Genomic DNA, 13056 nt, shown 5'->3' on the forward strand with positions numbered 1-13056 from the left:
CGCATTCAGTACAATATTTGGGAAACACAGCTGCATAATGACATACCAAGTTTTCAAACTGGACTCGTTCTAATAAGATGATTCAAACTGATTGATTTCTGACACAAAGATCAATTGTACAGCTGTCTCAGTCAAGAAAGTCACTTAAAAGACTATTTACACTGTCTCCTTATGGTAGACATCAATTGTCATAACTAGGCATGGGACGAGATGAAAATTTCACGTCACTATTATTCTGGCCAAAAGAGCATGTATGCTTTAGGGCTGCTACAAATGATTATTTTCTTTGTTAAATTGTCTATAAAAGTCAAACTAATGAAAAGTGACCATCAGGTCACGTTCTCAAAGTGCTTTAGTTTCGACCAACAGTCAAAGATTTTTAGTTTACCACCAGATAAGACAAATAAATAAAGTCAGTGTTGCACTGTGATAAAGTTAGGGAACTTGAGAGAGACGGATCTAAAAATGGAGGCACCAAAATATCCTAATTTTTAGTTCCTCATCTGGGTCAAACTCCAAAAATGCTGGATCCTACAATTTCCTTATTGCAACTTAAGCCTATGCAGGCTTTCTATTAAGAAATAGACATCACAAGACATCATTTTTTCCACTGAGTAGTATTAACCATGACATGTTGATTGATCTTCATCTGTAAAATGTGTTGAGTGCCTCTTTGGCTTCAGTCTCTTTGTAAGCTATAACATGTCCATACTTACAGCTGCAGATGTTAAACAGGATTTATTAGCATTGCACAGCTATTACAGAGCCATAATGATCGACCGTCAAAGTGCCATTTGTTCAAACAGTCAGCAGATCAAGAAATGTTTAAAAGTGATGACACAAATTATTGCTTAAATATTCAGATTATGTGTCACTATAGTGGGAACGGGTCAATGAAAGGACTATTCCTACACAGACAAAAATAGAAACACCTTTCTATGAACAAAGAGGCATTCAAGAGTAATATTGTGGTAATAAAGAGCCGTTAGAATGACTCTTAACAATCTCTAAAAAGCTGCACAGGTTAAATGTGTGACATTGGTGGAAGTATTCCTGATAGAGAATCAGAAAATAACAGTCTTTCTATACCGTTTCCACTACAAGAGACATGTTTTAATCAAGTGATTAATGAATTATGATTTGCTCTCACACAGATTGAAGCCATTAAAATGGAAGGAATCATTACATGGTAATCAATAATGATTTAATAATCACTGAGGTACAAATACCGTAACTGTAGCCTAATTATAAATAAGTAAATGAAAAGATTAATGTGATGAAATCCCTCTCAATCTCATTCAGGGAAACAATCCCTTAAACCACGTTCAACACAAATCCAAGAGTTACTTTTGTTTTTTTGGGAAATAAATGCATGAGGTACTGATTGAAATACGATGATGGAATAAAGCAAAAACTTCAGTGCACAAAGACATTAAGCATTAACTTAAATTAAAGGATGTACAATCATACAAGTTGTTGAACAGGTAATACTTGTGCGTTCATGACATGACACTACTTGAGTGTGTGTTGACTACAGTTCAAAAAAACGTCCTGTCTCTTCAGTTAGTTTTTTTACACCCTGAGGAAATTTGAAACTCAAGGAAAAGTGCACATTTCCAACAGGGACAACAGACTTTAATGTGGTAGAATAACTTGTTATGGCGTGGGTGCTATGGAGACGACATGGGACGATGTAGAGATGATGGGAAAGGGGCGGCTTTGTGCCCGGTGTGAAGTCTCCCTTTCTGTCCACTGAGGGAAGTGGAGCACCAGCAGCAGAAGAGCACTCAGGACTCTGCAACCGCTTCTTTAGCCTCTGTAGGCTCTGCAGCCTTTGCAGCCTCTAAAGCCTTCTGGTCCTGTTTGTACCTTTTAGACAAGAAAAAAGAACACATTAAGATTAAAAGTTGAACAAAATGAGTTTTATTTGCCGTCCGTTTCATGTGCTGCCTGATCACAATGAATAACGAAACACACGTGAGCTGTAGCAACATTTTAATCATTTCTGCTTATGATTTATTTACATATTATTATAACACACAGCACTTTTTTTTATTTGTTATTCAATAAATGATGATTTTTTTTTTATTTAGTTTGATTTTCTTATCAAAATCTTTCTGAACATTGTTCTTTTATAGTCCAGCCGACACAATTCAGGTGAGAAAAAAGTTTCATTAACATTCATTTTCATTTCATGTATTGGTTTATTTAGGACAGGGACAGTGTACAATAAATGTATTGCACCAGATATAGCACAATGCTAGTTTACATCTGTTGTCCCTGGGCATGTATAAAATTATTGCTCTCCCGAACACCAATTTTTGGGCTTCGAAGCTTCTGTGAGAAATATCCGAAGGTATTCGCGGCAGGCTGACACTTTCTTCTCCGGCTCCATCTCCCCCGTTTCAGTGCAGCTGACGCACTACTGTACTAATGTACACATACGCACCTCTACACACAACAAACATATCCGACTGAGAATAACCAACAATTATTAATGTTGAATATGAATAATGCTGTGGGATTATTCCTTATTTCATGGGATATTTGGGGATTTGTACATTATTATTATTACGTACTTACTACGTATACTACTACAAATACTAAAATACATACTACGAATAGGGCTTATAATGTTCAGATTGTGTTGACTTGAAACTGTTTTAGGGAGGTGTTGTTTCAAGGACGTAGTTTGTGGTGCTGCTGAATTTTATACTGACAGGTAATATTTAGTATCCTCATTGATATAAATGGAGTAAATTAAATATTAGAAATACCTCCATTTCAAGCAACTATCATACTCTACTATTAAGTTTTAGTATGAAAAGTCACCACATAGAGCTTTAAAGGTCCCATATTGTAAAAAGTGAGATTTCCATGTCTTCTATATTATAAAGCAGGTTTAAGTGCTATATAAATACTGTTAAACTATCAAAACGTTCAATATACGGAGAAATACATACAGCCCGTTTTCAATAATTGTGTGTTTGAAACAAGCCGTTAGGATTTCTGTCCATTTGTGATGTCACAAATATAAAATAAATAGATCACCACACGGTTTCAAACATAAACATTCTAAATGTGTCCCAGTTTATTTCCTGTTGCAGTGTATGTAAATAACATCAGTTGACAGGAAGTAAACATGGACCCAAACTGTTGCCTAGCAACACAATTCCATTGCAATTCCATTGAAATGCACTAAAACGGAGCGTTTCAGACAGAGGGGTAAATACAGGTATATTCAGGCCGACAGTATGAGGGAAATAAAGTTTTTTTTGAACATTACAGCATGTAAACATGTTCTAGTAGAAACACAAAATACAAGTGTGAACCTGAATATTAGTATAATATGGGACCTTTAAGGCAGAATAGTACCAATACTACTAGTAATAGGAGTACAGTAGTAGTAATAGTGGAGACGTATTTGACTGTGAGACCATGAAGCTGTCATCAGACACATGACGCTGAATGTGCACTTCCTGTGTTTCTGCAAGATGTCCTTAGGAACTCAATGCTACTTACTAGACACTTGATAACTAGTTTGAAGTGAACAGCTGGTGCATCAGTCTGCAGGACTTTTCATTTGGGTCAGATGCAGATCATGTTCACCCACTCACTGCTAATTTATTTGCCACCTGATGTTTTTCTCTGACAACTTGACACTTCCTTAAAGTCTTCATAGTCACTCAGTGGTTTTTACTCTCTGTGGAAAATGTCTCAACTCATTTCCCTGATCTACTTCAGTTAATTGTTGACACTGGAAACAAAGCACACATGAAAACTACTGTATGTTATACATTTACTACGACGCTCACTGTATCAGCTGCAGTACACTTACATATTAACTTTTCGCCATGGTTGAGTAATGGATACTTAGTCGTGCTACTGATCATTCAAAATGGTTTTAACAGATATAATAAAGGTCATTTGTAAGGTGAATTGAACACAATAAACACCACAAACCTCCAGATCCTGTAGAGCTGGGAGGATCCTGCGCAGCCGAGAAAGAAGTTGACACAAAACAGGTTCCAGTTCTTCGGGATTATGACCAACGAGTATCTGGACCAGACGAGGCCTGGTGGAAGAAGGACGACAGTAAGAGCGAAGGTTATGCACACTAACGGTGAACCACGAGAACAGAGTCTATGTTTTGGCCAAAGAGAAACAGATAAGATTTGTTTGAAGAAACATATTGCAAAAGCAAACCGATGCATCAGAACAACCTTTAGCACAGACGTTGTGCCATCAGAGGCTTAATGGTAAAGTCTCCATTTGGAGTTCATATTAATAAAATGTATTTAATCTATTCTACCTGTGGCTGTCAGCACTGCAGACTGGGCGGTACTGAGTTTTTCTGCTGGTCGAGTCATATCAGCCAATCCAGCTCCAACCAGACCCTGTAGAGGTTAGGAGACCATTTATTTTTACTGACAGATAGGGCTGGGCAATATGACGATATATATACTGTCAAAACGATATAAAAATGTTCATCATATATATTTCTATATCGTTTCTATCGCGATATAGGCTAGGCTTATATTTATTTCTTTTATCTCTATAATTTCACTTGAAACAGCAACGTTCTTAAGTTCTTAAGTATATATATACCTATATCGTGATAGAAGATTTTGGTCATATCGCCCAGCCCTATTAACAGACCGATTTGAGTTGATAAGATTAATAATTACACGATGGTGACAGGTTAAGTCCGTTAAGGTAATGGTTCCCAACTTCAACGCTGACCCACAAAGAGGTCACAAGATGATTGACAGAACAGGAAAGCAGGAAAACACATTTCTGCTACACAAAATGATGTTACTGGATAATTTGACATCTTCAGGCCCTTAAAAGTATTCAAATAACACAACGGGCATCATTGATTGATCGATCTGGCCACCGTACACAGATATAAGCAGTTTGTGACGAGGGGGGTTTCATGTGGAAGAAGCTTTGTCTTCACAAGTCAAAAAGGGTGGGAACCCCTGGTCTAAGGTAAAAAGTTAACCTGTGTGAAAACGCACTTACCCATTTAAACACCGGGGCCCAGAAGAACACTGTTTTTGGACCTAAAAGAAAAAAACAAAAGAAAATGGCAATGTGAAATTTTGGCTGTTTGTTGCTGTAATCCTGCAATTTTCCCCGCCGTAGGATTAATAAAGGATTATCTTATTTTATCTTGTGTTCTAACAATGGATATTACATTATTTTGGTGTAATTTCAAAAATGTTCAAGGTTTTCTCTCTGAGGTTTCTAATGTGCCTGCTTAGGCTTTTCTAATGGGTGTAAAGATGAAACCTAAAAATGACATACGGTCGAGCCAGAGTATCTGCGTAATACCTGGACACAGACTCAACAATAAACTTAATTAGCTCTGTGCATTTTGCTTTACAACAAGAGGAATCTATTGGTTTTCGTGTAAGAATATTTTTCCAATATTGATGCAAAAATCACATGTAATCATCAACTGATCAGATCAAACTTCTAAAAAATATAATTTAGCTGCTTTTTAATCACTCAAGAAAAGAGATTTGAAAGTAATCATCAGTTGCAGCACTACACAAGTTAATAAAATACCACATGGCAATTGTGTCGGTAAGGCGTGGCTCAAAACTCTATTGATTTTATATTTTTATTGTTACAGCGACACCTTTGAACTCCTCACAGAACCACAACTTAACATCACAATAAACTTAAGACAGTATTGGCTTTAGGACAACAAAATGTTGCAATGCAATAACACAGGATATCATATCATCAGGAGGATGCCGCTCCACGGAACATCAATAAGCCCATGAAAAATATGAAATGTTGTAGGTGATTTTACCAGCTGATATTACAGAATAGTGTTTCAGTTCATTGAGGTTTTCTCCCTCAGATAGTTTATCTTTCTCCCAGGATTTTCTTATTGGTGAAAAGATTAAACAGTCAAGCAACAGATACTTGGACATTGAGCTGCTGGGAGAAAACACACATAACCTGAATTAGTGACAGCCCAGGGACGAAAAAATGCACAGGACCATAAAAAGCTGCTGGTCTGGAATCAGCTTTCCTCACATTCCTGCACCGTAGTGCAGGCTAAACGAAAAGTAGGACTTCTGTCACTGCAAATCATCGCTGAGGGAGGTGGCTTTAGTCGCCGCCCCTTCATACCTGTGCAGAAAGTCGTCCTTGACAATCAGAGCTCCAGTACCATTACAGACAAAACAAAGACTGTCTCTAGTGACGCCAGTGACTCCTTAATCTCAGTACCCTCTAGTTAAGATCAGAGTCAAAGAGAGCTCAAAGTGTGTGCGTGTAAATTGTACTTGCAGAACAGGAAAAACACATTCACTACTTTTATCTAAACATAATGCCGTCTAATGCCATGAATCCTACCTTCATGAAGGTTAATATGTTCAGTGTCTGTTTAGGTTGTTCTTGGTGTCATTGTTTGTGGTGCTGTTGTATTGTATTGTGTTACACTGGGAGGTGTTTCCACCATAACTAATCTGCCCTCATTTATAGAAAGCGGGTTGACAAAATATACTTTCATGAAGGTGAATTTATCAGAGGGCTGCTGGATAACACTGCATTAGTCTGAACTAGGTGTACCTTTTTTTACTAGGGCTGCAACTAATGATTATTTTTTATTGTCGATTAATCTGTAGATTATTTTCTCGATTAATAAATTGGTTGTTTGGTCTGTAAAAATTGTTTCCAAAAGTGCAAGTTGACGTCTTCAAATGTCTTGTTTTGTCCACAACTCAAAGATATTCAGTTTACTGTCATAGAGGAGTAAAGAAACCAGAAAATATTCACATTTAAGAAGCTGGAAACAGAACTTAGACTTTTTTTTCTTAAAAAATTACTCAAACTGATTAATCAATTATCAAAATAGTTGTCGATGAATTTAACAGTTGACAACTAATCTCTAAGCTCTACTTTTACCTAAATGTTACTTCAATGTTCAACATTGTATCACAAGATTTAGACAAATGAAGAATGCTATAAATCATGGTTAGAAGTTAAACAATTAGTTGATTAAGACAGAAAATAATTCAGCAACAATTTTGATAAATCAATAACTCCTTATCGGTCATTTAAATCAAGCAAAAACTGCAAATATTAGCTTTTTTTCAGCTTCTCAAATGTGACGATGGGACTACTTTAATAGAATATGTTTGAGTTTTGGACAGTAAAAAAAAATTATAAACAGAAACAATACACAGATTAATACTATATTATATTATAGCACACCACTGTTACTTTACCCTGTAATTTTGTCTTTCCTATTGTATAGTTTCTATTTTGACTTATATTCTTATTTTAGTTTTATGTACCTCTTATTTACTTCACCTCATCATCTATTCGTCTGTACTTATGCTGCTGCACAACCAAATTTAAACTCTGGGGATGAATAGGCTTATCTTATCTTAATAATTGGTAGCTTCAGCTGTAGATTAATAATACCATCATAAGATAAGATAAGATAAGATATTCCTTTATTAGTCCCGCAGTGGGGAAATTTGCAATGAACATGAATATATATATATATGAACATAAGATCTGATTTAACTGTTGGTAAATATTGTGATCATGAGTTAAGGCTCCTACATGAACAGTCATTGTCCATTTTCTGGGTTGTTATATATATAAATATATATATATATATATATATATATTTATATTTATATAAATGTATTTAAATATATATATATAAATATATATATATATATTTATATTTATATAAATGTATTTAAATATATATATATAAATATATATATTATATATAATATATATATATAAAATATATTGATATATATTGATATGATGACAATAACATGACAACTGTGCTGAGTAGTTGTTAATGAGTGGTTGAAAGGAAAGAAACATTTACATGTGTTTTTATGGCAATCACCTTTGAACTCCCCTCACATCCAGAACTCAACACCACATAAAGTTCTTGGCTTTAGGAGCTGCAGACTTTGCCATCATAAACTCAGCTCCTCTTCTCCACACACTGAGCTGCTTATTAGCTGGTGTTATCCCAGCAGATCAGATCAGGGTCTCCCAGAGCAACACTGACTGACACATCAAAACAATACCGTTCATACAGCTCAGATATTAAGAATAGACAGGAGCTGTGTAGTGCATCCACATCCCAGCTGGACAGAGCCACACATCAGTCCTCCTCCTCCTCATCAGAGACACATCCTAAACACACAGAGCCAGCCTGCTGATGATCAGCTCTACATTACCTGCAGGGTGGTTGTATAGAGGTCTCAGCTTGGCAGGCAGCATGTGCTCGACCTTGTCCAGGATCCTGTGGTAGGAGGCTCTCAGAGCAGCCATGGTTGATGACTGTAGATGATCAGATGAAGTGAAGACTGAGAGGAACTAGAAGCTAGCTGGCTAACTGGTTAGCTAATGCTAGCTAAGGACTTTAAAACCACTGAGTTAAAACAAAAACACGTGCTGCCTTCGTCTGTTTGCACGATGTTGTCAAATAGATAAATCCACTGGAGGATGAGAGCTGCTGCTGTCCTACTGTCGACCTTCCTCCGGCTCCTCTATCACCATGCTAGCTCTGCTAGCTGCTCACTAGCTCTGTTGACCATGGGACTGAGGTGACTTTCGGTGCGGTGCAACCTACCGCGTGAGGGGGCGGGGCTACATGTTTCCTCTCTTCTCATTGGTCCGCCTGTTCAGAAGCACGATGTGATTGGTTTAGAAATTAGTGTCACTTTTTCTTGTCCGGCGTATCCCGACTGGGTGGAGACAAATCATTGACTTTTTTTTACAAACAATTTTACTTTAAAAAAAAAATCTGATTTTAGGTGTAATTTTTCAACATTATAAACATAATTTAGAGCTGTCTGTTGAAGATGATCCACAGTGCAATTTCACAGACTAAGCTACTGGAGTTACCCTGCACTATACTCATTTTTAACAGTCTCTTCTGCACTATATTAATTTTTTTAATAGTCGTGTATCACAGCTGTTACCCTGCACTGTATTCACTTTTAACAGTTTTCTTCATCTCCTTGTATTTTTATATCTGGTATATTTTTTTATACTTTGTACTACTAACTTTTTTTTACTGCCTTTTTACTAACATGTTTTTGCACTATGGAACTGTGATGCTGGAAACTTGAATTTCCCTCGGGATCAATAAAGTTACTATCTATCTATCTATCTATCTATCTATCTATCTATCTATCTATCTATCTATCTATAGTTTCAATGTAAAGATCCAAAATTTGATTTGATTGAATTTTGTTGCCAATGTTATGATTTTAAAGGCAACATTTGTACTTACAAAAGAATAGCCTGCCCATGTTTACTGTATTCATTTGTGACATTACATATCTGATTAACTCTCATAAATTACACAAAATGTTAATCTTTGTTATGAAAAATGAAAGAATTTTGAATTTATTGAAATAAAGTTTTTATTTGGAATAAACATGTTTATCATTTCTTTGTGCAATTGTGTTAGTAGTCTGTTTATTGTCAATACTATATATACTGCTCCTATTTTCATACTTCCTTCTTTTTAAATGGTTCATATTTTGTTACACTTTGTTTAACTCTTTTTTTACTGTGTTAGCTGATGCATCTTGTTTTTAGCACTATCCCCTTTGCTGCTGTACACTGCACATTTCCCCACTGCGGGACTAATAAAGGAATATCTTATCTTATCTTATCTTTGCCTCCAACAAGACCACAAGAGAAGCAATGACAACATTTAGTTACGAGGACCCCCAATCTATGTTAAATTGAATATTTGATTCGCACCATGTGATTAAATATTTATAGTGAAACGGGGTCTTTGAGCAGGACTGGATTACCAAATGGGCAAAGCAGGCAATGAAGGCCAAGAACCTCTAGTGAAGTAAAATATCAACAACAGCAGGTTCTGCATTACAACCTGTACAACCTGGCGTTGTAAAAAAATGTACAGCAGGTCTCTACAGGCAACAGCCTTTGTTGCCCTGGGGGCCCCGAACAGGTTAATCCAGCTCTGTCTTTGAGAGCTCATGTTGTCAAACAGCCAGCTGAGTTTTCTTCAAAGTTTACATCTGTTTACTAAGGCCGCATTACAACCAAGCAGGCAACTGTTAGATATAATATGTGCTTTGAAGATAATTATCTCAAAGGTGAGATTAATGAAAGAAAAGCCTAACCTAAAGAGAGAATCTGAATTTAAAAAGTAAATATTGTCAATAATGAACAAAAAAAATCCCCATGAGTGTATAAGTGAAGACTTAAAATTTAGTCTGGAGTTGGTTGTGACTGTGCCATCCTGCTATTTGTGTTCCTTAATGACTTTCTAATTCCTGACCTCCACAGCGAGGTTGCAGGGTCTCATCCAGGAACAGGTGGTCTTCTATGTTGTGCTCGTGGTGTCCGTATTAGGCCTCAGTTGCATCCTTTAGGTTGCTCTTAAATTGGGAGGATTGCAGTGGTTTCAGTGCTTTGCCCTGAGCTTAACGTTTTCTGCTCACACACTTGAGCGCCTGACTTCGACTCCGGATGTTGATTCATTTGTGGCTGCTGTTAACTTGGCTAGTTTTTCATGTGGAGGCAAAGTTGGTTGCAACAACAGTGAGCAGGAAAGAAACATGCTACATGCTAAAATAATGTGAAAGCAAGCTTGTGACTGAAGAAGGTGATCTTAGCCAGTCACAGGTGACCACATCGCCCCACGTTGGTGGGTGTTTTACTGTGTAAACTGTGAAAGACTAGGAGGACGGTCTGCTGGACATAGATAATAATGCACACGTTGCACTTTCATAGACTAAGCTACTGGAGTTACCCTGCACTATACTCATTTTTAACAGTCTCTTTTGCACTGTATTCACTTTTTTAATAGTCGTGTATCACAGCTGTTACCCTGCACTATATTCACTTTTAACAGTTTTCTTCATCTCCTTGTATTTTTATATCTGGTATATTTATTTGTACTTTGTACTACCAACTTTTTTACTGCCTTTTTACTGACATGTTTTGCACTATGGAACTGTGATGCTGGAAACTTGAATTTCCCTCAGGATCAATAAAGTTACTATCTATCTATCTATCTATCTATCTATCTATCTATCTATCTATCTATCTATCGATCTAATACTTTTAAGCTTCTGAAGTAAAATTGAGGATGCAACACTTTTACTTGTTTACTTTAAGTAAATTAGCTGAATACTTCTTCCACTACTGTTCAAATCTAAAATTTAAAAAGCTAATATTTCATTCATGACTCTCAATTCAATTCAATTCAATTCAATTCAATTCAATTCAATTCAATTCAATTTGCTTTATTGGCATGACTGTCAGGTAAACAATATTGCCAAAGCGTCAATTCAATAATAAATAAAAATAAAAAAAGAACAAAATAAAAACAAAAACATATATATATATATATATATATATATATATACATATATAGAATTCATTAAGCAAATTACAATATATAGATATTTAAAAAAGAACATGCATGTAAATGGAAGAAAACAATAAAGAAGTAATTAATGCTTGTTGTGTCAATAAAACAAATAAACAAATAAAAAACAATTAATAACAATATATTGCAATATCAAAGGATAAATGTAAAAAACAACAACAAAAAACAACAAAAAAACAAACAAAACCTCTCTCTAGCTTGATACACTCCGCCCCGACAGCTATTTGTTTCCTTAAAACGAGCACTCCTCTCCTCTCTGTGAAATCCCGTAGTGTCTCGCGTTGTTTGGAGCCAGCTGACCGCTGCCTGCTAGCAGTAATAAAGCAGCTAGGCTAGCTAGACGGAGAGTTAGCAGCGCAGCGCAGCGCAGAGAGCAGAGAGCAGCAGCACAGAGGAGGTAAACTCATGAGGACAGCGGGGACAGGACAGCACAGGACAGCAGCGAGAGTCTCCCCTCCAGACATGCAGACGCTGAGTGTCTCATCCAGCTAACCTGACTGCTGTCCCGACTCACAGGGACTGATCTCTCCATGGAAGCACCACAGCGACCATAGAGAGAGAGAGGCGACATCAACAGACAGGAGCAGGGCTAGCTGCGTTTCAATGTTATTGTTAATTAAAACACACATATTATGCTCACAATGTCCTGCTATGGAAACATGGTCTGGGATGTAAACAAACGACTGATTGGATACAACGAGCCGAACACCATCAGGACCAACTACCTGGGTAAGAACAACAACACAACCAGCCTCTCTGATGCTAACACGGTGGCAAGGGAAACATGTATTATTATAACACTGACTCCTCTGCAGGCGGTCTGTGTGTGTCTCTGTGTGTGTGTGGTGCTGATCCACTGACAGCTCGACACAACATCACAACATGGTCCAGTCCAATCTGTTTAATAATAACAAGAGAGCTGCTTTAAGTTACTGCTTCTGCATAGTCAGAGTGTAAACACAGCAGTCACCACATCCTCTACCTTTAATTTACTCATGTAAAGAGACCACAGCTAAAGCACTACATGGATGGGATTACATATTATATATATATATATATATATAATATATAATCCTCAATAGTGCATCTTTTTATGATGTAATAGCAAAACAGCAAAATCAGATTTTGCACAGGTTTTGCAAGCATAGATGCAATGTCCATGGATAATGCACAGCAAATAAACCATCTACAGGCTACATTATAAATATATATTATATTATATATATATATATTATATTATTTTTTATCTGTTCAAAATGTACCTTAAAGGGACATATTTAATACTTTTATCAACATGGTAGTGGGCAAATGTGCTGCTTTATGCAAATGTATATATTTATTATTGGAAATCAATTAAAGCACTAGATGGATGGGATTAAATATTATATATATAATCCTCAATAGTGCATTTTTTTTATGATGTAATAGCTACAGCAAAATCATATCTTAGCACAGGAATCAATGCAATTTCCATGGATAATGCACAGCAAATAAACCATCTACAGGCTGTATTATAAACATTATATATATTATATTATATATTTAGTGATTAATCACATATTAATTGCACATTTTGTATCTGTTCAAAATGTACCTTAAAGGGAGATTTGTCACAT

The 13056-nt window shown here is 36.3% G+C and overlaps 2 protein-coding genes across 6 annotated transcripts in view; one reads left to right on the forward strand and one right to left on the reverse strand.

Moving 5' to 3' along the window:
* Positions 1 to 722: 722 nt before the first annotated feature.
* mpc2b (mitochondrial pyruvate carrier 2b) lies at positions 723 to 8604 on the reverse strand. Its single transcript, XM_074658952.1, has 5 exons — positions 8238 to 8604; positions 5026 to 5066; positions 4313 to 4397; positions 3964 to 4075; positions 723 to 1869 (listed from the first exon to the last, which is right to left on the reverse strand). Exons 1-5 carry the CDS (start codon positions 8329 to 8331, stop codon positions 1788 to 1790), a joined length of 414 nt encoding a protein of 137 aa, XP_074515053.1. The 5' UTR covers positions 8332 to 8604; the 3' UTR covers positions 723 to 1787.
* Positions 8605 to 11726: 3122 nt separating this feature from the next.
* dcaf6 (ddb1 and cul4 associated factor 6) overlaps positions 11727 to 13056 on the forward strand; it is a 29317-nt gene continuing 27987 nt past the window's right edge. For 3 of the 5 annotated variants that reach the window (XM_074658954.1, XM_074658955.1, XM_074658956.1), the window contains exon 1: positions 11729 to 12169. In XM_074658954.1, the coding sequence (XP_074515055.1) occupies positions 12073 to 12169 (97 nt within the window). In that variant the 5' untranslated portion in view covers positions 11729 to 12072. Of the gene's footprint in view, positions 12170 to 13056 lie in introns of all 5 variants that reach the window. The other 2 variants (XM_074658953.1, XM_074658957.1) reach the window with 2 other exon arrangements.

This window comes from Sebastes fasciatus, chromosome 14, assembly GCF_043250625.1.
Source record: "Sebastes fasciatus isolate fSebFas1 chromosome 14, fSebFas1.pri, whole genome shotgun sequence".
Classification (NCBI taxonomy): Eukaryota; Metazoa; Chordata; class Actinopteri; order Perciformes; family Sebastidae; genus Sebastes; species Sebastes fasciatus.

Coding starts and splice junctions, on each gene's coding strand:
- mpc2b (XM_074658952.1), bottom strand. CDS start 8,331: ATGGCTGCTCTGAGAGCCTCCTACCACAGGATCCTGGACAAGGTCGAG. Junction 5,067..8,237: donor TCTATACAACCACCCTGCAG/GTAATGTAGAGC, acceptor TTTTTCTTTTAG/GTCCAAAAACAGTGTTCTTC. Junction 4,076..4,312: donor TGCAGTGCTGACAGCCACAG/GTAGAATAGATT, acceptor TTCTTCCACCAG/GCCTCGTCTGGTCCAGATAC.